At 50.4% G+C, this 23,420-nt stretch overlaps 1 protein-coding gene and 1 long non-coding RNA gene across 7 annotated transcripts; both read right to left on the reverse strand.

The window, feature by feature from the left end:
* Positions 1-424: 424 nt before the first annotated feature.
* Positions 425-14,128, reverse strand: LOC306649805. Of its 3 annotated transcripts, none has more exons than XR_013760716.1 (5): positions 13,908-14,128; positions 12,590-12,655; positions 11,669-11,783; positions 9,208-9,462; positions 425-5,457 (listed from the first exon to the last, which is right to left on the reverse strand). It is a non-coding gene; the product is annotated as an uncharacterized lncRNA (long non-coding RNA). The 3 variants fall into 3 exon arrangements; XR_013760717.1 differs by lacking the exon at positions 13,908-14,128 and adding an exon at positions 13,736-13,876; XR_013760718.1 differs by lacking the exon at positions 13,908-14,128 and adding an exon at positions 12,759-12,860.
* A 4,298-nt stretch (positions 14,129-18,426) lies between these two features.
* IFT22 (intraflagellar transport 22) lies at positions 18,427-23,141 on the reverse strand. Of its 4 annotated transcripts, none has more exons than XM_079121579.1 (5): positions 23,017-23,141; positions 20,407-20,483; positions 20,198-20,287; positions 19,572-19,774; positions 18,427-18,902 (listed from the first exon to the last, which is right to left on the reverse strand). In XM_079121579.1, the coding sequence occupies exons 1-5, from the start codon at positions 23,053-23,055 to the stop codon at positions 18,754-18,756; spliced, it is 558 nt and encodes a 185-aa protein (XP_078977705.1). In that variant the 5' UTR covers positions 23,056-23,141; the 3' UTR covers positions 18,427-18,753. The 4 variants fall into 4 exon arrangements, with proteins under 4 accessions (XP_078977705.1, XP_078977707.1, XP_078977706.1 ...); XM_079121581.1 differs by lacking the exon at positions 23,017-23,141 and adding an exon at positions 22,399-22,544; XM_079121580.1 differs by lacking the exon at positions 23,017-23,141 and adding an exon at positions 21,189-21,321.
* Between the last annotated feature and the right edge of the window lie 279 nt (positions 23,142-23,420).

Here is a 23,420-nt window from a genome sequence, read left to right on the forward strand (position 1 = left end):
TGCATTCAGGGAATGAGCACTGAGTAACCAGCAGACTGTAAACACCATTGTTTTGTGTATTTGCTCAAAGGCACTCTTATCTTGAATCCTTTTTCCAAAATCTTTCATCCTCAATGTGAGTAACTGTCTGGTCCTCTGAGAATGATCCATATTCACATTTTCTGCAATTTTATTTTGAGAGACTGGACCCAAACAATGAGAGCATATGAAGCAGGGGCCTTCTGCAGGAGCAGAATCAAAGATGGCTACCACGAGGTGGTCGTGGACGCTCACCAGCTTCCTGCAATGGACAGTTCTGTGAATACAGACACGTCCTACAGCACTATTTTAGAGACCCCACCACTGGAGTGTGATAAACACCCCCAGAAAAATCTGCAATTTGACTTGCAGATTTTAGAAGTGAGATAAGACGTGTGTCCAAGGCTCAGATCAGGATTCAGAATTTATTCAGTGTTACAGTATACACATTGGAGAGACCAGCTTTGACTGTTGGGAATACAGACAATTTTCCTTGGGGCTCCTGTCCTTTTGAACATTATAACATTCATCTTGCAGAGAATCCCTGGGGATGGGGAAGGCATCTGTCAGCATGCCCGTACAGCACTGGCTAAGTCACACGCAACAGAAACTACAAATGCAATAAAATGGGAGGGCTTTCGGAAAGCAAAGCTCATTCAACGTCAGAGAATTCACACTGGAGAAAAACCATATGCATGTAATGAATGCAAAAAAATGCCTTTCCATAGTGCTCAGAGCTGATTAGACATCTGGGATTTTGTAGCAGAGGTGTGCCCTGGGAGTACAATGGAGGAGGAAGAGCCTTTAATCAGAGTCCTATCCTTAGACAATACCAAGGGACTCACATGGGCCTTAAGTGGGCCAGATGTCATAACAATGGGAGACCATCTAGGGGAACTGTGGTGTGCAGGGAACATGAGATCGTCTGGGAGAGGCTGATGGGTGTGATCACTTGGGGCCTGCTTAGCTCTTTCTCATCACTGGGGAATTCACGGGAGAGATGCTGTTTGTGGAGATGGAGAGAGCTTTCGGTCAGTCATCAGGCTACTTCATACTGGAGAAAAGTCTTGATGAGGAGCAGCGGGGAACAAGTGCCTCAGTCTCAGGGTTTTGGAGGCCCAGGGAGCCTTCCCAGGGGAATTCGGAGTTCACAGGGAATACTCTGAGGTGTCCGTTCTATCACGAGGCAGGGGTTTAAACTTTTTGCTTCATTCACTTCAACCAGAGATTTCATTCCTCTGGCTACAGGATTTTATTTTTGTGGGGGATCCAGCCTTGGGGCACAGGCCTATATGCAATGTACAGGAATGCAGAGAAAGACGAGGCTTATGGACAGAACCTGGGGGTCACAACTCCTAAGACTGCAACACATCCACGGCTGGGCCCCAAAGATCTGAAGAACTTCTATGGGCCACATCTGCACAAGATCATCTGAGATGGGAAATGGGGTGGGTGACTTTTCTCAGGGTCTGAATGCAGTGGAATAATGTGTTTGTAAGACAGATTAGGAAGATGCCAGTCTAATCTTTGTTTTATATTTTAAAAAAATAGAGTTTCAAAAAAGAAGGGCTAGGGCTCTTGAGTTCAGCTTCCCTTTTTCTAAGGGAAGAAGGGATACATTTTCTTGTGTCAAAAACACACAAAAGAACATGAACACTGGACCAGAAGGAAGTTTTCTCTCCAGTCCTCATTTACCAATTGCTTCCCCTCCTGCCAATCTAACTTTTCTTCCTGGACTAGCATTCTAGTCTCCCAAAATACATCCTCGCTTCCATTTTAATTCCCCAACTGCGTTAGAAATGACTCAGGTCTGTGCATTTCTGAGTCTGGCTTTGCCTGGAGAAGACAAAGGTAGAGGGAAAAAGGGAAAGGCAGAGAAGAGGCGAGGAAATGGGGAGTGCCCAGGAGTGGCCACGCAGGTCACAACTGAGACCACCTTACTCCCAAGAGGACCTCAGACATCACAAAGGCTGGCAGGCGGGCCAGGCCCAGGTTCCCCCAGTGTTAGCTTTAGGTGCTATGGGCTTCTTCGGCTGGTACACCGAGCTCTTAACACCCCGCTGTGGTCACTGGCCTCTTTCTCCAGAATTCATCCAACCCACCTGCCATTTGTCCAACTTCCTGCTCCTTCCATGACTTCTTGAACCTTGCTTAGGCTTTGCAACTTAGGTATTAAACCCCCACTGACCTTGTTTGTCCTAAAATTCATTACTGAGCCCCAGTTTAGAAGACTCATGCTCATACATCTAGAAATTCCCTGAATATTTTTCTTTCCTTGTCTGTATCCTATAGGCCCCGGCAGGTGGGACTAACAGCTAGGTTTGCTCTGTAGGCTGACACATCCTGACTTCTATTTCCTATCATATGAACAAGATTTCTCATGCCAGCACTTGGTTGAGTCTCCATTTGGAGCTCTAGAGCGAGCCATGGGCTCTAAGGGGTGGCTACGGGGTTAGGAATGCTTGTTCAGGCTGCAAGTAGCAGAAATCTGCTTAGAAAATAAGACTTCTAAACTTACAAAGCACCGAAACTAGAAGTAGGTAGTAGTTCCAGGATAGGTATAGTGGCTCAACCATGTCATCAAGGACCCAGGCTCCTTTTGCCCGTCTGCTCTGTCCTCTCTGCATGCTGGCCTTCCCTCTTGGGCTTGTTGCCTCAGGGACTCAAGGCAGTCCCAGCCACTTCCCCCTAAGTTTATTGGCAGAACGAAGTGACATGCCCACTTCTAAGCCAACCACAAGCCGAGGGAACAACCAGAGAAGCTGCTGCAGTGACAGGGGCAAGGCTGGGTTCGGGAGCCACGAGCAGCGGGGCAGCTCGGGCCAGCCAGTCTCCGCTTTTCCGGAGCCCAGCTCTGCTCCGTTGTGCGCTTGCTCAAGACGAGGCTGATCTCCCCTCCACGATCTTCTCCATGTCCCTGCTGCTCTGTTTCCTTCACTCTTTCTTCTCCAGTGTGATCCTGGCTGACACGCTGATCCACCCAGGCCCTACCTGCCCTCATGACACCTTGCCACACACTACCTGTCTGATTTTTGGTTCGAATTTCCAAAAGGAGGAATCTAACCAGTCTGACTGGCTTTACTCACATTTTGGAGTCAGATGACTTCAAAAGTCATTGGCCAGCTTCTCTTGAATCCTGACCCAATGCATCGCACATAAGCACCGAGGCAGGGTCTTGTGATGTGAGTCACCTGGGCAACAGGGGAGAGGGGTGGGAGCAGGAGGTAGATGGGCTGCAGTGGAGAGGAGCAGAGGCCATGGTTCTGAGAGCCGGGACGGCAGCACAAGATCAGCTCACTCTCCTGGAGAAGGGCCACACAGAAGGACATGGAGGGACCAGGAATATGAGTGAAAAAGCCACTCTGGACATTTTGGCCCCAGTGGACACTAAGGGGAAGAATGGAGGAACCCAGTTGGCAGACAGAACCAAGGCCCAAGGCAGAGCCCCAGTCAGACCATCCCAGCCATCTCCAGGTAGTCTGGTCGCTCCAGTGGAGGTCCCAGACACAGTGAAGCAGAAATAAATCGTAATGCCTGACCTGCGCACTGAGCGCATGACCATAGGGCGGAGTCTGCCCCGACCCAAGATGCCTCCCGGCACCCACAGCAGAGGTTCCGTGACTGCTAGGGAGAAGCGTGAGGTCTCCCATGAACACAGCTTTCATAGGGACTGAAGTGTTCGCCACCTACGAGGTTTGGTCTCATGGAGACCTTTTTGTGGCTTTGACAGGCTGATGAAGAGATTATGGAAGCAGGCTTACTTCAAATGGCCCTGCGATTCCGACAAAATGAGCTGGTTATTCTAGCAAATGGAATTAAAAATCCTACAATGGAACAAAACCCAAAACTTTTAACAGCATGGGCAGGACTTGGATCCTAGTTCTACTTAGTAGTTGCATGACCTTGAGCAAGTGATTTAACCTCTCCACATCATATTTCCTTCATTTGTGGCATAAAAATAGAAATAAATATACCTACTCCAAAGGGCTTGTTGAGAAGATTAAACAGGATGCTGCGCATGGCCTTCTGGGTAAGTAGGCCTGTGATGGGGAGCAGGCCTAACATCTCAAGGTGGCTTGGCTACTGTGTACTGGAACCCAACAGCTGTCCTCACGGAGGGGATGGGGCAGGGCCTTTTTACTGTCTTCCACCTAGACCCCACTTCTTGAGCAACTTCCCAGAAGCCTCGGCCCTCTGAGTGGCTCTGCCTGCTCTTCAGGAGGGCCTGGTTTAGGGTCACCCGTCCTTTCCCTGGCCTTTGCTCCTTTGACAGCCTTCACGCGATTATCCACTTCAGTCTCGTTTCATCACTTCTTATTCAGTGCAGGCTTGGGACAGTTATTACGAAATTTGAGAGAATATTCTATCAGTGACACGCCGGCTATATACTTTGAGGACTAGAGAACACAGCTGGTGCCTGGCTGTGGCCCCTGGCGAGCCTACGAGGGGCTGCTGGCTGGGCGCTGTCTTTTCTCCTTAAAGCTCCGCGGCTTGAGACGTGCTCACCAAGCCAAGGGCCACCTGGGTACAAAATGTGGTTTCTAGGAAATGCAGTTGCCACCATTAAGGACTATCTCTTACCACCGTTTTAACTTGCTTTTAAAGAAAGTTAGCAGAGAACTCTTAGGATATGTAAAAACCAGATTTAAGCAATTTGTCTCAGGGGAGAGAGAATTTGTAACTAATAAAGGTAAAGAGACTTTTCTGTATTCAGCATGCGGGACCTAGAATTTAGCCCCACAGCAACGTGACGACGCACTCACGGGAGGTGGAGGGGCCCCAGGCGGGACAGCTTGGCACAGTCACTCACCTCTGTTCTCCCTGTTTCTCCATAAGCCCCGGCTGTCCGGGAGCTCCGGAGCAATTCTTATTAGGTGGCTACTCTGCAAACAGCTGCCTAGTGCTGGTGCTGAGCCGGCCTGTGAAAGCAGAGTCAGGCCTAACACGCGCCCTGCCCGCAGGGGCTCCACGTTCACACGGAGGACACCTAAGCCGGCCGGACTTAACCAGGATGCTGCGAACGGACAGTTTTGTTCCCTGCCTGCCCCGTTCCCAGGATCCCTCCCAGGGCCCAGTGCAATGCATGGCAACGAGTTACGCCTCTCGGACACTGAGGAACGGGGACAGAGCATTGGCCACTGGATGGGTCTTTGGGGCTACCTTCCTGGCCTGCCTGGCAGTGTGGACTGGAAAGGAAGGCAGTAAGAACAAGGTCACCTTCTGCCCCATGTGACCTGAAGAGAACGACTGAAAGCCATCTCACAGGAGGCAGCCACGTCTTCAGCCAAAGGCCAACGTCCTGACCCCTCTGCTCAGACTGAGGCACCCACAGCCACAGGCAGCCTCCAAGCCCTGCCATGATTCTGAGCGCTCAGTGCTCAAAGGTGCCGGGGAGAATCCGAGGGACACAATGTGGCTCTTCTTCAAAGAGTTTTAAGTCTGTTGGAAGAAAAAGGCATAAATAGACCACGGAGGACGAGAGCACAGACCGAGCGCTAAACAGCCTTTACGGGAAGTGAGTTCTCACAGGAAAGTCGGGGAGTGGAACTGCAGGTCCCCAGCATTCCCCGGAAGCTCCAGGAAGCTGTGCCACTTGGGAAGGCCAGAGAGACAGGGAATGGTGGCGGGGCTGGCACTCCAGGGGCAGGTGCCCTCCTCCCCTCTGGATGTCAGAGGGGACGGCCAGAGGCCTGAGTGTGTGTGGAGATCTGTCTCAGAAGCAGAGGCTTGGGACGCTCACGGCCCATGGTGCCCTCACAGCGAGAGGCCCGGGCCAAGCGCGCTGTCAACACAAATGCTCAGCCTTCCTGCCAAGAAGAATCCTGCGGCCATCTGAGAGGATGGCTACTCCCCAGAGGCTGGGGTTTGGAGGGACTTTATGCTAAGGAAGACAGAGTTCTGGGGAACTGCAGACTCTGAGTCCAAACCCCACTTTGCTGGCACAAAGCACATGGCCGAACATATGGACAGCGTTCTGGCAGGAAATCAAAGGATTCACAGAGCAGAGGAAATCTCTGAATATCATGAATAAGGGAAAATTTCCATTCATCCCAAATTCACAGGAGAGAGGCTCCCTATGAATAGCACCAATGGAGGAAGCTCCTTGGCTAGAGGTGAGCAGAGAAAATCATCAGGCGGATCCGGCACGGAATAAGCTGGAACCCACGTCAGAGCTCACGCTGGAGCGCATCACAGGGGAGGAAACGCACATCCCTGATGAAGAGCACGATGCTCCCAGAAGCACCTCGCCCAGCCGCAGCGAGCCACTCGGAGCCAGAGCTTTTGAATGGGTGAGTGGGGGTGGGGACCGTCTGAGGGAAATCAGCCCGTATTCATCAGCTGAGGGTTCCGGCAGGGGAGGGCGGATGCTCGTCACGGATGACGAAGCTCCCCATCTCCAGACAGGAGACCAAGGGGGGCCGAGGAGGACAGTGAGGGGGCCTCAGAGCACCCGTGACCCAAAATGTTCACCAGAGAGGAAATCTCAGGGATCACAGAGGGTTCCCAGCATGGTCTGGGCACTTGAACTTTTAGCAACAAGTAGACTTTGGCTGTAAGGACTGCAGTCACCTTCTGGGCAGTGTGCTGGACAGCACGGTCTGCACACATGCTCCTCGGGGTCCACTGGCAGGGAAGCCACCGATGCACAGTGACAGAGCCAGGCACTGCAGCTGGAGTCTCCCCATCCCCAACAGGGACGCCATTTCCCTTCATCTCCCCTCCTCCCCTCTGCTCCTCAGTAAAGCCCAGGTCCTTGCTTTAGTCCCTTGTCTTGTGCCTGCACCTTGGCGTGTGCTCTGCGTGGCCTGCAATCGGGGAAGACACTTGCCCCTCCTGGGGCGGATGACTGACTGCTGGTCAGCTTGCCCTAGGGGCCGCTGCTACAGCGGGTCTCCTCAGCACCAGGCGAACATCTTTGAAACTCTATACTCTACCCACTGCTTGGTCCTGTGACTTGCTCTGAGATCCAAGGCAGGGAAGGAGGAGGTATCAGTGACAGGTGGCTTGGGGAACCATGGGGAAAAAAGAGGGAGATCAGGGAACAAACGCAGCCTTGGGACGACGGGGGTGTCTGCATCCCAAGGATCCAGAAGGGGGCTTAGGCAGGAGCAGCAGTGCTGGGAGGGAAGAGAACTCTGACCCCCTGATGGCCTCCAGTATATCAGGCCACATGTGATTTGTCACTGTGACCCTGCAGGCTGAGTGCCACTGTTTCATTACTTTGCAAATATAAAAAATAAGATAGTCACAGCTAGTAAGTGGCAGTTAGATCTGTCCCAGGCTAAATCCTGCTGCCTTTCCACTACCACGAGAGAGAGACTGGTCCTTTCACAACACTGTCCCTTGAGATCTATTTCCTGTGTCTAAGGGGACAGTGAGGGCACGTGATGAACGTCGAGGACTAGGGAAGGAAGGAGAGAACTGGGCCAGCTTCTGCAGACTCTGCCTCAGGGAACGCGGAGAGGCTGCCAGCCATCCTTCAATCCCTCCTTCCTGCATCGGTTCAGTACATTTCAACTGAGCCCTGGAGCGCCACGCACTGTGCTGAGCAGCTGGACAGAGAAGCAAACGTAGACCCCCAGGGTCCCTGCCCTCACGGAACTTCCACTCTAGGAGGGAGGCAGACAGTCCAGTATGTCATGCATTTTGCAAGAGGAAGCATGGGCCCCGCAGAAGCTCACAGGATTACCTAACCCTGACTTGTGATTAGGGTCACAGGACTTCTGGGGAGAGGTGACATCTTATGAAATGCTGGGGAAAGCCTGCCAGAAAGGAGCATGTGGGAGGATCTGCTATTGATGGGCTCGGCGGTCAGGAAGAGATGATGCGAGGTGAAGGAGGCTGGAGGGCGCAGGGAGCCCAGACTGGCCCTGGGGAGCCAGGGCACGTCAGTGGGGATGCTAAAGTGCAGGGCATGGCCTGAGAAGCTTTGTCATTTCTTTCTTGAAGCCCAGGGCTGTAAAATGAGGGCAGACCTGTATGATGTCAAGTTCAGGCCCTGGTCTAAGAGTGAGCCTGTGAATTTTTTTTCCTCACGGACCAAGATTTCCAACAGGTGCAGTGAGCAGAACAAAGTTAGGAGGGACAGGGGTGAGCCTGGTGGAGTTGCTAATTTCTGCAACCATCTGGGATGAAGGCCCGTTCCAGTGCTGATCCACGTTCATGGACAAACATCCCCCCCTTGTGGCCAGGAGTGGTATTGCCCCAAAGAGAGGGTGGTGGAGGCTCGCCTGCATGGGGGCAGGGGCCTCCCCTGGGCTGCTTTGCACTCTGAAGCCTGAAGTCAGGCCAGGGCTGCCGGGGGCTTGTGCACCTGGAACATTCCCACCTTCCTCTTTCAGAGAAATATGTTTAATGGGCAAAATGGACACACACACACAGGTATAAACACTTAGAAAAAGTGTTTGAAAGATAAAATGTTACCAATGATTCTTTCCAAAAGGTGATGAAAGCTTTTTCACTTTCCTATGTATTTTAAAATTCTCAGCTGCCCTGAGTATTATTTTGCTGACCAGAGGAAAATGCATTATGCTATTTTAAAAAAGAGCAGAAGCGAGAGAACAGCAGCTTCAAGAGGGGACCCAGATGGAGAAGAGGGGCTCGGTGACGAGCCGCTGCCCAGGCAGGGCCCAGCTGCTGTCCAAACCTGGCTGGTCACAGACCTACACAGACAGGGCCTGTGTCCGGGGACTGGGCTTCCAGTGGAACACTGCCCACTGTGCCTCTCTGGTCATGCCCCTTGTGCCCCTGCAGCTCACGCACAGCCCAGCCTCTCCTGCTGCGGGCGGGGACTCCCTCTGACGTGTGGTCCTGGAAAGGTTCCCGAACCTCTCTGAGGCTCTGATGTGCCATGTGTAAAATCTCTCTCCGAGTTTCGGGAGATTACATAAGCTATAAAAATGGGCTGTGTGAAGATGCTACACGCACGCGCAGGGTTGGGTCAGACCCGTGAACTGGGCTGAGGGAAGCCAACCTGCCCAAAGTCACCTGCACGCTGGGGATCAAGTCAAAGTCACATAGGCGGGTCAGAGCCTCCCCATTACACCTGCTACCCCTTGAGATGGGCTGGACTTCTCTGTGGACATGCGGATGCTAATAAGGACAGTCTGCTCAGACACTGACTCCTTGTGTGAAAGCAACACGTCTTCTACCCATGCCACGTTTCTGACCTGGACTGAGGGCACTCACCTGGCTGCAGGCTGGGTCCCTCTTGTCCCCGTCACAGCACCCGCCTTCTCTCTCCTGCTTGAAGCTCTTGTCTTGGGGAGAACTGCTTGGCTTCTCCCTGGGACAGTCTCTGATGCCAGTTGAAGGCACTAGAACATTTTGAGGCATTTCCTAGTTTCTGTGCCTGCACAGCCCCACAGAGGGTCTGCCTGATGTCACTCATAGGATCATCTTTCAGAAAGTCCCTGATGGGAGGTGAACTCCTTGTTCTTGGTCCTGAAAACACAGAAAATTCAGTTTTAACTTCATTTTTTTTTTTGAGATGGGATCTTGCTGTCCAGGCTGGTCAGTCTTGAACTCAAGTTCAAGTGATTCTCTCACCTTAGCCTCCTGAGTACCTGGAATACAGGTGTGAGCCACTTTACCCAGAAGGAAATGCAAATATATGTTTCATGTGCAAAAAAAGACCATAAAAGCCACGTGTGCTATAGATTAACTATAGCACAGAGTACAACAAAACATGGGCTGTGCCCAGGTGCAGGGCACAGGTGTGTAACCCCAACCTACTCAGTAAGCTGAGGTGGGAGGATCCAAGTTGGTGAGATCCTACCAGGAAATAAAAATAAAGGCTGGGGATGTAGCTCAGTGGTAGAGTGCCCTGGTTCAACCCCTAGTACTGGGGGGAAAGGGAAGAAAAGAAAAAAAGGGAAATGAGATCGTAGTAGAATAAGTGATCACACTTTGCAGGTTGTGAAATGTGACATCATGAGTCACTGTCATTTTCTGAGTCACTTTTTCGTTTTCCTACCTGTATCTTCAATATACAAGGAAACAAAGAAAACTCCCTCATCTTATCATTTCACAAGTCTGGGGAGAGGATGAGGAAAAAGCAGGGGACCCAGGTGGCAGCGGGGCAGGCAGGGACTGTGACATGTCTGGAGCAGGAGCTGGGCTCTGTGGCTGGGCAGGCAGAGGTGTGGCCAGCAGGTGCTGAGGAGGCTGCCTAGAGGGGCTGGTTAACGGCCTCCAGGGCCGAGACCTGGGCACCTTCGGAGCGGGAAGGAGGAGACACTGCAGTTCCAGGAGAGACTGGGGCTGCCTGAGACTTACAAGGCCTCGGGTGACAGCAGCGGACTGAGGCCTGAGGTAACTGCAGGAGGTCAAGGGAGCAGTGAGGCGGGGAGAGGGAGGAAAGCCGGGCTCGAGGCCATGGTCCTGCCATGCACACGGAAGCCAACACGACAAAGAAGTAATGGAAAATGACTGTCTGCGCTAGCACTCTGTGGTTTACAGAGCACATTCTCAAGCCGAAACTGAGGCTCAGAGAAGCTGAAGGACATGCTCGACTGCCTAGCAAGTATGCGGGAGCCAGGGCCTGACTCCAGCTGGTTCCGGTGCCCATGTGGCTGTACTTTGCTGGGCAGTGACGGCTAGCAGGGCTGGAGCCAAGGATGCTAAAATCACTTGACAACCAGGGGGGCCCAGACACCCTCTGAGGACAACAGATGCTGGTCCCAGTGCTGGAGCAGAGGCCCAAAGGCTTCCTGTGGGCACAGGCGATCACGAGATGCTGTCCTGAGGGCGGAGGCCGGTCAGCGGGGGGCTGGCAGGGTACTCGGGTCAGCGCGGCACTGCTCACCCAGCAGTCCACAAGTGCCAACACCTCGACAACCCGTCCACTCATCTGGTTCCCTACCTTTGTGTCACAAGGACCCTTATAATAACAGAAGACCAGAACCCGTCCAATGTGTCAATGATCTCGGTATGGTCAAGTGCCGCACTCCAAAGCGGAAGACCTTCATGCTCCCCTGGTGCAGGTTTCAACGGACGTGTCCAGCCTGGGTCAGGTCGACTCTTGGTTCCTGACGCTCACACGGAGATCAGTGGGGCTGCTGATCTACAGCAGGAAGCCCAGTGTTTTTACTTGGCTTTGCAATGGGTGTTTATAGTCTGCTTGGGAAGGGGGCACTGGGTGCTAAGGACCGACAAGATCATGCTGCCGTGCGTCCTCCATGAGGAGGAGACAGCACGCACCCTGCCTCTCCCCTCTCCAGGTCTGCTCTCTTCATTCTCTTTCCCTAAGCAGGACCCCCTCAGTGCACCCCACAGGGTTCCCTCCAAACCTACAGATTTTATAGAGGCGAGAAGGGGAGACATTATCATTAGTGGAACACCCCGCATCACGGAGTGTGGGCTGATTAAGAAGCTACCAGATGACCATTCAGAGGAGCTAAACGTTGTACCCACTACGACTCTTCAGGGAATGGAGGGCACGGGCACTCGTGGTAACTGAGGAGAGGGCCTGCAGGCTCCCCGGTGTCCTCCAAAGACCTCAGTGCCTCGATAGCTCTGGACTAAGGTCTTAGGCTAGTCTGATGACCATGCTCAGCCACAGTGCAGATCAGCAGCTGGGATGTTCCTGCTTTTTGACCCAGGAGGTCCTGGTCAAGGGACAAAGACCCTGAAGAATTCTGCTCCTTACCATGAGCTCCCCGGAGGCGAGGCTCCCAAGATCTCCTGGCTGAAGATTCTTGTGCCCTGGTGCCATCTGTCCTGGAAAACCTCCTGTTCTGGAGATGCTGAAGAACTCTGGAGAGCTAAAGGAAATAAAGGTGAGTTTTTGTGTTTTTTTTTCCTTTTAAGGAAATTTTTTTTTAGAACCCTCTCCCCCAGTATATTTTTTTAAAAATTACTTTCTGCTTAGGAAGCAACATCTATTCATTACAAAAAATAATTAAATCTTACATCCTTATCAAAATGCACAAAGAAGGGGGCTGGGAGTGTCACTCAGTGGAGAGCAGGTGCTTAGCAGCATGAGGCCCTGGTTGATCCTAGCATCTCCCTATAAAAGGACACAGGGACTGTCCTTCCTGATCTATTTTGTAGGGATAATTTAAATTGGGTTCGATCCCCGGTACCAAAAAACCAAACCAAAACAAAAAAACCCAAACTACAGATTTGGTGTTCATTTTCTTTAGTGGGTCCATCCCTGTTTTCACAAGTTAGCTCTCTTCTCCTGCATGTCCTGCTCACTGGGCTTTCTTCCTCTCTCCAGCAGGAGTCCACTTCCCTCATTGCCCAGGTGTGCTCCTAGCCCTGGGCCTGGGGCTCTTGGGCAGGATGGTCAGAACTGCCAGAATGCCAGCAGCTCCATGGTGGGCTCGTCTTATGCCCTCCTGCCCCAGATGCTGGGGCAGAGTACACCTTCCCAGGACGTTACAGACTGTCTACATCTGCAAGGATTATTCTGTGTCCGTGTGCCCCTGACCCCGACCCAGCCCCATGGTCCTTTTCCTCCACCATGAAAATTCTACTTTCACGGAACCTTGGGGACCAAGGAAAGTGTGCCCCCTCTCCCATTGCTGTGACCACTTTTGACAGAAAAATCCCCAAGGAGGCTCACTTGTGCCATGGTAGGGTCAAGTTTTAGAGAAACTCCTCATGAGTTCCTTTATTTTTTAGCAACTTCCTGAAACACATAAAATACATTTTTTAAAATTAAAAAAAAAATTCCTTGGTTATGGGAATCTTCAATGTCACTAAAACAGGGAGAATATGATGAACACACACACCCACTGCCTGGCTTCAGCAGCGATTCATTTTCTGCCATCCTTATTTCTTCAATGACAGAGATTCTTGTGTGCCTGGAGTGTTTTAAAGCAAACTTCAGGCATCAGACTTTACTCCTCCTGATGAATAACTCATGGACCACTAGAAGATATGGATTAAAATCATAATTTATATTAAAAAGAATTTGTAATGAGAGAAGAGAGAATAGTTTTTTTGTGTGTGACACTAGGAGTTGACAGTTGGCTCTACTACTGAGTTATGCCCCCCAGTTCTATTTATTCCTTATTTTGAGGCAGGTATCACTAAGTTGCTGAGGCTGGCCTCAAACTTAGGATCCTCCTGCCTCAGCCTCCTAAGTAGCTGGGGTTACAGGCATGTGCCATCAGCCCAGGGAAAGTTTAGCGATCTTGGTGTATCATGGTCAGCTCCAACGATGACCACCACCTAAACAAGTCTCTTTTCATTTATTCTCCCCCATCCCATTTTTGAAGTATTTTGGAGGCCAATATGACATCCTTTCATTCATAAGATCTGCAAATACGTGCCTCTCAGGCTTTTTCTTTTATTTTTAAAGCCTAACTCCCAGTTTCACCACGACTAAACAATTTAAGCAATAATTCCTTAATATCATCAACAATGTTTCAGTCCCTGCTTTAAAACAATCCCACAGTTGGCTGTTAGAATCATGATCCAAGTAAAGTCCACACGTTGCATGTGGCTGGCGAGTCTTTATCTATAGGTCCACTTCCCTCTTTTTTTTAAATCCTGTATTTATTTGTTGAAATACTTCAGCTGCTTGTCCCTAGAATGAAGGGGCACTTGAGAAAGGTTCAGCGCCCGTGCTGTGCCAGGCCTCGTGCCCAGGCTGCAAACCAGGCTGCGGGCAGGCGGACGCGGCCTGGACTCTGGTTCGGCACGTCCTCGGCCTCTCTGGCCTCGGGTTCCCCTTCCGTAATGACGCACACCGGGCGAGAGGTACCTGGAGGCGCCACTCGCCCGCGCGGCGGGACCCTCGACCACCGGGAGCAACACTCGGGGACTCAAGCCCAACGGCCGGGGCGCCTCGGCGGCCTCCCTTCCTGACCCGGCCTCCCGCGCAACCAGTCCGGGGGTAGAGGCCGAGGTAGCGCAGGAGGCCAGAAGATCCTCACCGTCCGAGGTCGGCCTCCGGCGCGCAGTGGCCGGTGGCGAACGCTAACGGCAGTCGCTCAGCCCGCCTGGCGCGCGCCCGCCCCCCGCGCAACTACAACTCCCAGAGGCTCCGGCGGCGAGCCGGTTACCACGGAGACGGGAGGGGCTCGTCGGCGCTGCGGTCGTTGGTGGCCTGCGGGTCGCCGTGCACAGACCGTTCCCCAAACCTGTGAACTGGCTGCCCAAGCCCCTAGCCGCCCGCCGCACCGCTGCCCGAGCCGACTGGGCTCGTGCGGAGGCCGAACTACAGAATGGTCCCAGAATGCTCCAGGCGCGGAGGCGGAACTTCAGCTCCCAGAATGCTCCAGGCGCGGAGGCCGAACTACAGCTCCCAGAATGCTCCAGGCGCACGGTACTTCCGGTAGCGTGTGGTTGCCACGGAAACCAGCGCCAGGTTATTTGAGTCCCTGAAGCCCGGGAAGAGGCGAGCAGGAGCCAGAGAAGCAGGATAGAAGATGGAATGGGATGTGTGCCGGCGCCCCCTACCGTCCGCTCTTTGTTTCGGCAGAGCTGATGGAGGGAAAGAGAGCGGGAGAGGGACGCGCACAGCCCTATGGGAAGTGCAGCCATTGATTACCGGTCACCACCTGCGACAGGCCTGGCACGCCCAGGGTAGGCGATGAAACTCGCCCCCAGCCCTCTTGATCACTCACGCAGATTTTGCCTCCTAATACCTACAGAATCGGCCCCTTTCTCTTCATGTCAACCCTCGGTGCAGCGACCTGTTGAGCCTCAGTCCAACCCTTGTTGAGTCCGTCTTCCACACCCGTCACTACCAAGGCCTGCCCCTGCTCTGCTGGCCGGCCTTCGGGGCCGCGCGGGATCCAGTCTGCGCTCCTGGGCTGGTGTGTATGTGTGACTGGACTTCCTGCCTCGCTCTGACCTCCTTATGCAGAAGAATCCTATTCCGATGGTCCTGCATCTCATTTATGACTGATACCTTAAAGCCACTGCCACTGTTCTTTTTGTCAACAGCTGCACCCCAAAAGGGTGGTAAATTCCAAATGCAGTTGGATTTGCAAGATGTGATCTTAAAAAAGAACTTGAAATAGGTTTGTATGTGTAGAAACCAAATTCTTCATTTTCTCTGATAAAATCAGCATGATTAGCACTTCATTTCTCTCAACAAAAAACATTATTACCTAATATAGTTGACGCACACCTAGGTGCTTCCTGGGCTTTTGAAGTCACACAGAAGAGAAAAGCGTTGTTCTTTATTAATAAAATACTTATCACAAAACTGCAGTGAGACTATACTTGAAAAAGAAATGGGTTATTGTGAATTCTCACGCCTTGAGTGTCTATGACACAATCAGTTCGGATCCAGAGAGTAAATCTGCAGAGGCTTTAGAGACCAGAGGCCTATTCTTATAGCTTATCTCATGAACTATGAGGGCAGGAAGATAAATGAGGTGTGCTTGCTTCAAGAGATTGAGGACTTTACTTTGGAAGTGGGATAGTTGGCAGAAATGACATTACCATTGGCTTGAAACTTTGGTAGGAAGAATAGCCCATAAGTGTAGAGAATTATTTAACTGATAAAGTTCAGAAGTCATATCAAAACTATGTATTTTATTCTTAACCTTCAAAACAGAGTTTCCTCCCTCAATCATACTTTTAAAACATGGAATCATTCATTTCTAGCCTAAGGAAAGAGGACATCTGTTGACAAAGCAACAGCCAAGGTCAGGATTTTCATGTAATTCTCAAAATAAGGTGGGCAAGGCTGAAGTCAAGATCTAGAACCATATTCCAGATGGCACAGTACCCAGTTACCTTTTCAATTGGGAGTACTGATTTTTAAATTGACTCCTACATGGTCTCAGTTACCAGCAAAACTATTCATATGGCAGTTTAGTCTACCTGGCAGATACAAGGGACTTCTAGGGTTCCACACAGACTTTAATGATCTCCAAAGACTTTGCCTGAACAATTTTGTGATGTGGATATTCAAGTTACACTGTAAGTGTAATCTTTACGATGGCTAGTTTCAGAACACCACTGGTCATTTGATTGGTTCAAAGAAATATACTAAGCTGGGCTCAATGGAGCATGCCTGTAATCCCAGTGGCTGGGGAGGCTGAGGCAGGAGGATGGCAAGTTCAAAGCCAGCCTCAGCAGAAGCGAGGTGCTAAGCAACTCAGTGAGACTCTGTCTCTAAATCAAATAAAAAATAGGGCTGGGGATGTGGGATGTGGCTCAGTGGTTGAGTGCCCTTGAGGTACCAAAAAAAAAAAAAAAAAAAAAAGGAAAGAAAGAAACATGCTAATTCCACCTGCCACATACTTGCAAGCCATCATCAGGCTGGCTCCACTTCAAATATGGCTGATATACCCCTTAATTGTCCTGCTGTTACTGCAGTATGTGTTAGTCAGCTGTGCATTACTGTAACAAAATACCTGAGATGATCGATTCCTGGTGTTAGAGGCTTCTGTCTACGGCGGTTGGTCACATTGCTTTTGGGGTTGTGGCCAGGTATATCATGGAAGGAGTGGGAGGTGGGGCATATCTGTTCACCTCACAGAAGCAGAGAAGTGAAAAAGAGAGACTATGATCCCCTTAGAGGGACCTAAATCCTCCACTGGGACTACCTCATAAGGTCCCACTACCTTCCAACAGTGCCAAGATGAGGAACAAGCCTTTAACACATGGACCTGTGGGGAACATTTAAGATCCAGGACACAGGATGTTGCTGCTTTATAGTTTTAGTCTCAGAGGTGACACTCTTAGCCATGCTCACTGGCGGGATCATCTGCCCAGTTACTAAAAAGACAGTGGAAAGAGCAGAGGCCTGGGGTCCAATCCTGTCCCTGTCCCTAATTTGCCGGGTCATTTTGGACAAGTCGTTTGTCACCTTCAGAGTAGGCTGGATAATGACCCCTGAAGATATCAGGTCCTAATCGTTGAAACCTGTAAATGTTACTTTGTTTGGAAAGAGGGTCTTTGCAGATGTGATTAGGTCAGGGCTCACAAGACAAGATTATCCTGGAGTATGGGGTGGCCCTAAATGCAATTACAAATGTCCTTATAAGAGGCAGAGGGAAGCTGGGTGAGGTGGCACACACCTGTAATCCCAGCTGCTCTGGAGGCTGAGGCAGGAGGATTGAGAGTTCAAAGCCAGACTCAGCAACTTAGTGAGGCCCTTAGCAACTCAGCAAGACCCTGTCTTTAAATAAAATATTTTTAAAAAGGGTTGGGGATGTGGCTCAGTGGTTAAGCCCCCCTGGGTTCAATGCTCAGTACCAAAAGAAGAGAGAGAGAGAGAGAGAGAGAGAGACAGAGAGAGAGAGAGAGAGAGACTGACCTGAAACAGACATGCAGAGAAGGCAATGTGGAGACAGAGTAGGGGGAGGTTTGAGGATTTGAAGATGCTGGCCTTGAAACTGGAGCTATGTAGCCACAAAACAAAGAACGACAGAGGCCACCAGATGCTGGAAGGTGCAAGGCATAGATCTCTCCTGAAGAATCTAGAGAGAGTGTGGCCTTGGTGGCACCTGGGTTTGGACTTGGTGATACTGATTTGGACTTGTGGCTTCCAGAAGCATGAGAGAGGCCTTGAGGTTGCTAGAGATGGAGACAGCTGATTCTTGCGCTTCCCAGGGGTTATGTTCTGTAAGTCTCCCACATGATGAGCCAGTGAATACTGCAGGCTGCTCTTAGGGGATACACAGGATTAGGTTCCTGCAAACCTCTGCCACAATGTTTCCATGGGTTGGTGAACATGTAACCTGTTTTATGTCTGTTTTAAAGACACTTTATTTGACATATACTGTTGTTTTATTAACATTGAATTCAGCAGCACCTTAACTTGTGCTTAAAGAGAGCTTGTCTAACTCATGTGTTCTCTCCCTGAGAAACAGCACAGCCTTCTAGCACTTAGGAACACGAGGTGACACTTGAGCACTGTGCTTGGGGCCATTTCAAAAGTAAAATCACCAACAAAAAGCTCAAAAATTGTGAGAACATGGCCCTAGGTCAACCATGAAAAGGACACTTTATGAGAGCTAAGAGAAAAAGCAGGAGCGTCCCTTGAACCCCGGAGTGACCTCAGCTGGGAACCTGCGTGTGTTGCAATTCAAATTTGAGGCCACCCTACATGTGTCCCAAACAATGGAGAGAGCACCACAAGTTTTGATTTAGGAGTTGCAAATAAATTTTAGTGAACAGAGGAATTCTCAAATGCGGAATCCATAAACAAAGATCACCTGAACCCCGTTTGGCATAGTAAGCATCCCAGGTCACCTCATTAAGTGGGGGATGAGGGCATGTGAAATTTATACCCGTTATAGAAAATAAAGACTGCCTTTTTCCCCTTCCTATCTAAAATGTAGTACTTATGTTTTGATCTACCTATTATTTAGAAAAATCAAACTGAAACTCAAGCACAAGGATTTTTGTGTTCCACCATGCTGTATATCAGCAGCAGCTAGAGCATAGTAGATGCTCAACTAGTTGGCATTTGTTGAATGACTCAAGGAATGAATGAAACCACTGTTGTATCTTTGTTACAATTCCACAGTTTTTATGACTGTACGTATGTGAAGTCTCCCAGCTTAATTTTCCAGCTCTTTGGAAAGGACTGGGCCAAGGAAGCAGAATTCAGAGACACAAGTTTCCCCGCTGAACTATGGAGAGAGGATAGATATTAGGAGTCAACCCTCTGACTGACCGGTACCTTGTAGGAGGCGAGGAAAATTTCTTCTGTAGTCACAGGGAGCAGAACACATCAGCAGCTGGATGAAGTTTGAGTTCTGGACGAGGAAGCGGTTGATGTCATTTGGGCGATGGAAGTCCAGGGGGAGGCGGCTAGGTAATAATGGACATCTCCTCCCGGTCTCTGCTCTCAGACACCGAATTGATTATGCTTTTTAAATACTTGATGAATTCCATCCGGATCTCTTCAGGGTCCTCCTCAAGATTGGAGTGCACCAGCTTCAGCTTGTTCAAGGGTGGTGCTTAAAAAGGAGAATAAGGTGAATGAGACGTGGACTTTGAACCAGGGGCCTTTCTAACTCCCAAGGGACCCGAGACTCGCTTCACTTTTACAGTGCAAAAATGAAGTCACATTGCTTGACACAACAGAGAAGCATTTCGTGATGCTGCCACCTGGCAAGAGAACCTGGCTTTTTGCTCTTGGATTTTTGCTGGTCTGTTTGTTCATTTGCAGTGCTGGGATGAAACCCAGGACCCCACACGTGCTTGGCCACTGAACTGCGTTCTGGCCCTTCCTCTTTGTTCTTAACCCACAAAAGAAGAGAGTCTCCCTTACTTTTTGTTTCTGAATATTTCCTGAGTTGTTTCCTGGGATCACTTTGTCACCTGTGCTATGTGTGTGTCACATGTGAATTGGAGGTTTTTCTTGAGAAAAGGCCTCTTGGAAATGACTGTCCCCAGTGGGACCAATAAATGGCTAAAACCAGGTTTCTCCCCCTCTTTGCGTCTGCCTGCTGGGGAAGTGCCCGTCCCTGGCCTGGATAGTGGGACGGCTCTTCCGTCCTGGCAGTTCCGATGGACACGGTGAAAATGACCAAGGCCTAGACGCAGCCAGTGCTCGATGACTGCGTGCGATACGCAGGTGCATGGAACACCTGCGACAAAAGGAAGCAACGCCCCAGTCTCCTTACACAGAGACAGGCTCCCTGCGTCACCGCCAGAGCCGGGTTTGTGGTGTGCGATCAACAGGCACTGGGTGTCCTGTAGGAACTGCTGCTGGACGAAGCAGGAGTACCACATCTCGATCTCCCTCAGGTGGCTCGGGACGTCGGCATTGAAGACGATCACTACTCCATGGGCGTCCTTCATCAGGGCCGGCCAGCAGGACTCGAACCTGCAAGACAGGCGGGGAGTTGGAGCAGAGTCGGCATCCTGGTTTCTAACCACGCACTTTGTTTTCATTTTTATTTGGTGAAACCGTGGTCTTGCATATGCCAGGCAAGTGCTCTATCACTGAGTTCCATCTCCAGCCCTGACTAGGGCTTTAAAAAGAACATCTCAGTATTAATAATTGATCAGTGACTTCTAATTATATCACAACACACTCACAAGTGTATAAAGCACAGTCTGTCACCAAGGATTCATCAAGACCCTCATACAGGCTGGGAACCATGCTAGGCCTGACTCCACGGTACCTGGTGGGCAGCGTGTGTGCATGTGGGGCTGGAACCCAGGGCCGTGTGCATGCTGGGCAAGCGCTCTGCCACCCTGCCCCAGCCCTGCCTGATGAAGGAGACCTTCTTCAAAGGAGACATACTTAGGATCGCCGCCACAGTCCCAGAGCTCGAATTCACAGCCTGAGCTTTTGTTGTTGCTGGTAACATGTGGGTTCTCAAATTCCAGGATCCTAAACATAAAAACAGTAGCAACAGCACCTCCACTTGGGAAGTATTACCCTTCTGGAATACCCAAAGCCACAAGGTGATGGCTGGTGACCTCGGGGATGCAGACAAGGGCAGAGCTCACCTCACTCCTTGCGTGGGGTTGTATTCAGTGATGTCAGAAGATTCAGTCAGAAAGTTGGCCAAAACAGTTTTTCCACTCTGTGAAAGTGAGAGAGAAGAGTAGAAAGATACAACATAAAAGAGTCCCCCAACCCCACACAGCTGGCCTGGAACTAGGCCTCATGACCCCACCAAGGTTACCAGGAAAGAGGACCCTCTCTGGCTGGGACCACGTTGTTTTGCTCTAGTATGCTGGCCATGGCCTGGCTGGGAACCTGGAGTGCAGTGAGCCCAGTGCTCACTCTGCTGCTGGGTGACTCTACCCACACTGATTTTCCAGGCTGGCTCTCAGTTAACTTATTTAGAACAGAAAATCATCAGTGTATGTCTCTCTCCATGCCTGCTCCTCTGCACACCTTCAGGAAACCAGTCTGCTATAGATACAAAGCCACTGAGGCTCAAAGAGGGGAAATAAGTTCTTCAAGATCACAAAGAAGATCAAGGTCAAAGCTATGTCCCAGGTCTGGGGACTCCTGGCTGGTTGTACCATAATCTCAAAGCAAGCCATTTTTCCTTATTAGGTAAGCAATTCACATTCTTATAAAAATAAAATCACCAGAACAACAAAACAGCCTTCTGATCCCTCCACCCAAACCATCTCTCTGTGCAACCCACTCCCTCCTCAGCATTATGATCTGTTTTTCAGGTATTTGCATCATTCATTGAACAAATACTGTATATGCCTGAATACAAAAGGATTTTTTTTCTCCCCCAAAATTATTCCTAAGAAAGGCAATCTCTTACACTTGAGTTCTGATTTTAAAAATCGCTCTGATTATACCCTGCTCTCAGTTACTTCATATTGAACAACTGCTGGGCTAGGATGACCTGGATCAGAACGAGTTTGCGAGGCTTGGGGAAGTCACTTGGCAGAATCAAAATTGTGAAAGTTGGGGGTAGGACACACATTCTTGAGAATGCAGCCTCATGAATTAAATAGCAGATAAAAATAACCCTGTAAGTGGCTAAGTTGTGGAGATCATGTTTATTTATAGGATGAACAAATATAGCGAATGGTCTGAGGTTGTAGGAATGAGTCCTACAGCCTGAACACATTTCCGGGAAGAGTTTCAAACATAGATTTTTTTTTTTTTTTGCGGTGCTGGGGATTGGACACAGGGCCTTGTGCTTGCGAGGCAAGCACTCTACCAACTGAGCTATCTCCCCAGCCCAAACATAGATTTTTAAAAAAAATAAATGCTGGGTTTCAAACAACTTAGATGAGCAGAAAGATAATGTGCATTGGAAATCATGTTAAATTATGCAAAAAGTGGCTCAAGTCATGAAGACAACCCAGGTGTCAAAGGCTCAGATTAGGAGCTTAAATAAAACTATTTTAAAGTGAAATAGAATCAAATAAAATTTTCAAATTAATAGTGTATCCTCATGGGTCTTTAAATGTGTATCACACATACACATGATTATATCAATACATTAAACATTATAGAAGCATATGAATATATTTCATTATGCCCTTAAAGTTTATACATACAAGTTGGCCAAAGTCAATTTGAGCAGGGATGGGTTCTCGTGAGAAAAGGAAGAAACTGCTGTTAGGCATGCAAAGTACTTTTTTATGCCTATCCTAACACTACCTGTTAGCAATCTTCAACTCTTCCCGTCCATTTTGTTGAGCAAACAAATACCACCTGTTTGTTTTAATGTGCATCACTGTGATTGAGGCTGAGCATCTTCTCACACTGGGCGATTCTATTTTGCAATTTTATTCATGTGCAGCACTTCTGATTGATTTGCTATTGAACGGTTTCTCTTTTCATTACTGATTTTTAAACTTTCCTTGTGTGTCCTATTAATTGTTCCTTTGCAATGTAAGCTGCAAATTTCACCCTACGCTTTTACCTAGCTGTCATTTCTTTTCAGCCTTTTTCATTTTTGGGTTGTGCTTAAGACTTTCCTAACTACAGATTAGAGACATCTCCTTTTGTATATTCACCTATGAATCAACAGTGGTTCTCCATGTATGTTCCCTCGACCAACAGCACCAGCAAAGTCCAAATTCTCAGGTCCCTCCTGGACCTGTTGAATTAAAACTCTGGGGCTGGACCCAGCAATCTGTTTGAACACGTCCTCCAAGTGACTGTGATGCATGTTGAAGTTGGAGATATTCATTTACCTGCTTCTAGTTTTTGTTGTTGTTGTTGTTGTTGTTTTAACACGTGTAGCTTTAGTCCATCCGAATTTTATTTCTGTGCATGGCGTGAGGGACACACACATTCACAGCCTCGTCACAGTCTAGTCTTCCCTCAGCCCACCGACAGGCCCAGTAAAGATGTGACCTGGCAGGAGGGGCAAAGGATAGAGTCCACAAGACCCAGGCTCTGGTTCCAAAGACCGTGGGCCTTCGGGCCTCTGCAACTCGGGGTTCTCCTCCATCGCCTCCCTGGGCGGTGGTGGGGACCAAGGACTGGCGGTGCCCAGTTCCTGGAAGGCGCTCGCCGGGGTGGGGGCTTTGGGACCGGGCTGCCACCTCCATGGGGGGCTGCCTGAGCACGGCGCAGACCCGGGGGCGGCCCCGCTGGCCGCTCCCGCCGCGGCACCGGGCTGGCCTCACCTCACAGGGTCCCACGAAGAGGATCTTGGCCTTGAGCATCGCGGTCCGCGCCGGAGCCCCGGCGCGCGGTAGGATCCCGCCCGTCGCCAGCGCGAGCTTGCAAGCCGCCGTGCTGATTGGCTGCCTTCGTTTCCATGGCGACCCGGGGCGGCCCGCAGGGGCCGATGGGACTCTGCCAGTTCCGGGAGCGCAGGGCGCAAAGTGGGCGTGGCAGATGCGCGCGAAGCACAGAGCCCCGGGGCGAAATCCAGGCTGCCGACTGGGCTCTGCGAGCTCGCGCTGTAGAGACGCGGAAAGTGGACCCTCGGGCCTGACTGCTCCCGGGCGTCCTTGGCCCCCAACAGACTCCCTAGCCGATGAGCTGGGCTGGAACCAGGCCTCCGATCCCTTCATCCCTCTGGCGG

Source organism: Sciurus vulgaris (assembly GCF_902686455.1).
Source record: "Sciurus vulgaris genome assembly, chromosome: 18".
NCBI lineage: Eukaryota > Metazoa > Chordata > Mammalia > Rodentia > Sciuridae > Sciurus > Sciurus vulgaris.

Coding starts and splice junctions, on each gene's coding strand:
- IFT22 (XM_079121579.1), bottom strand. CDS start 23,055: ATGCTCAAGGCCAAGATCCTCTTCGTGGGACCCTGTGAG. Junction 20,484..23,016: donor TCTTCGTGGGACCCTGTGAG/GTGAGGCCAGCC, acceptor TCACTTTCACAG/AGTGGAAAAACTGTTTTGGC. Junction 18,903..19,571: donor CGCAGGGAGCCTGTCTCTGT/GTAAGGAGACTG, acceptor CTCCTTTTTAAG/CACCACCCTTGAACAAGCTG.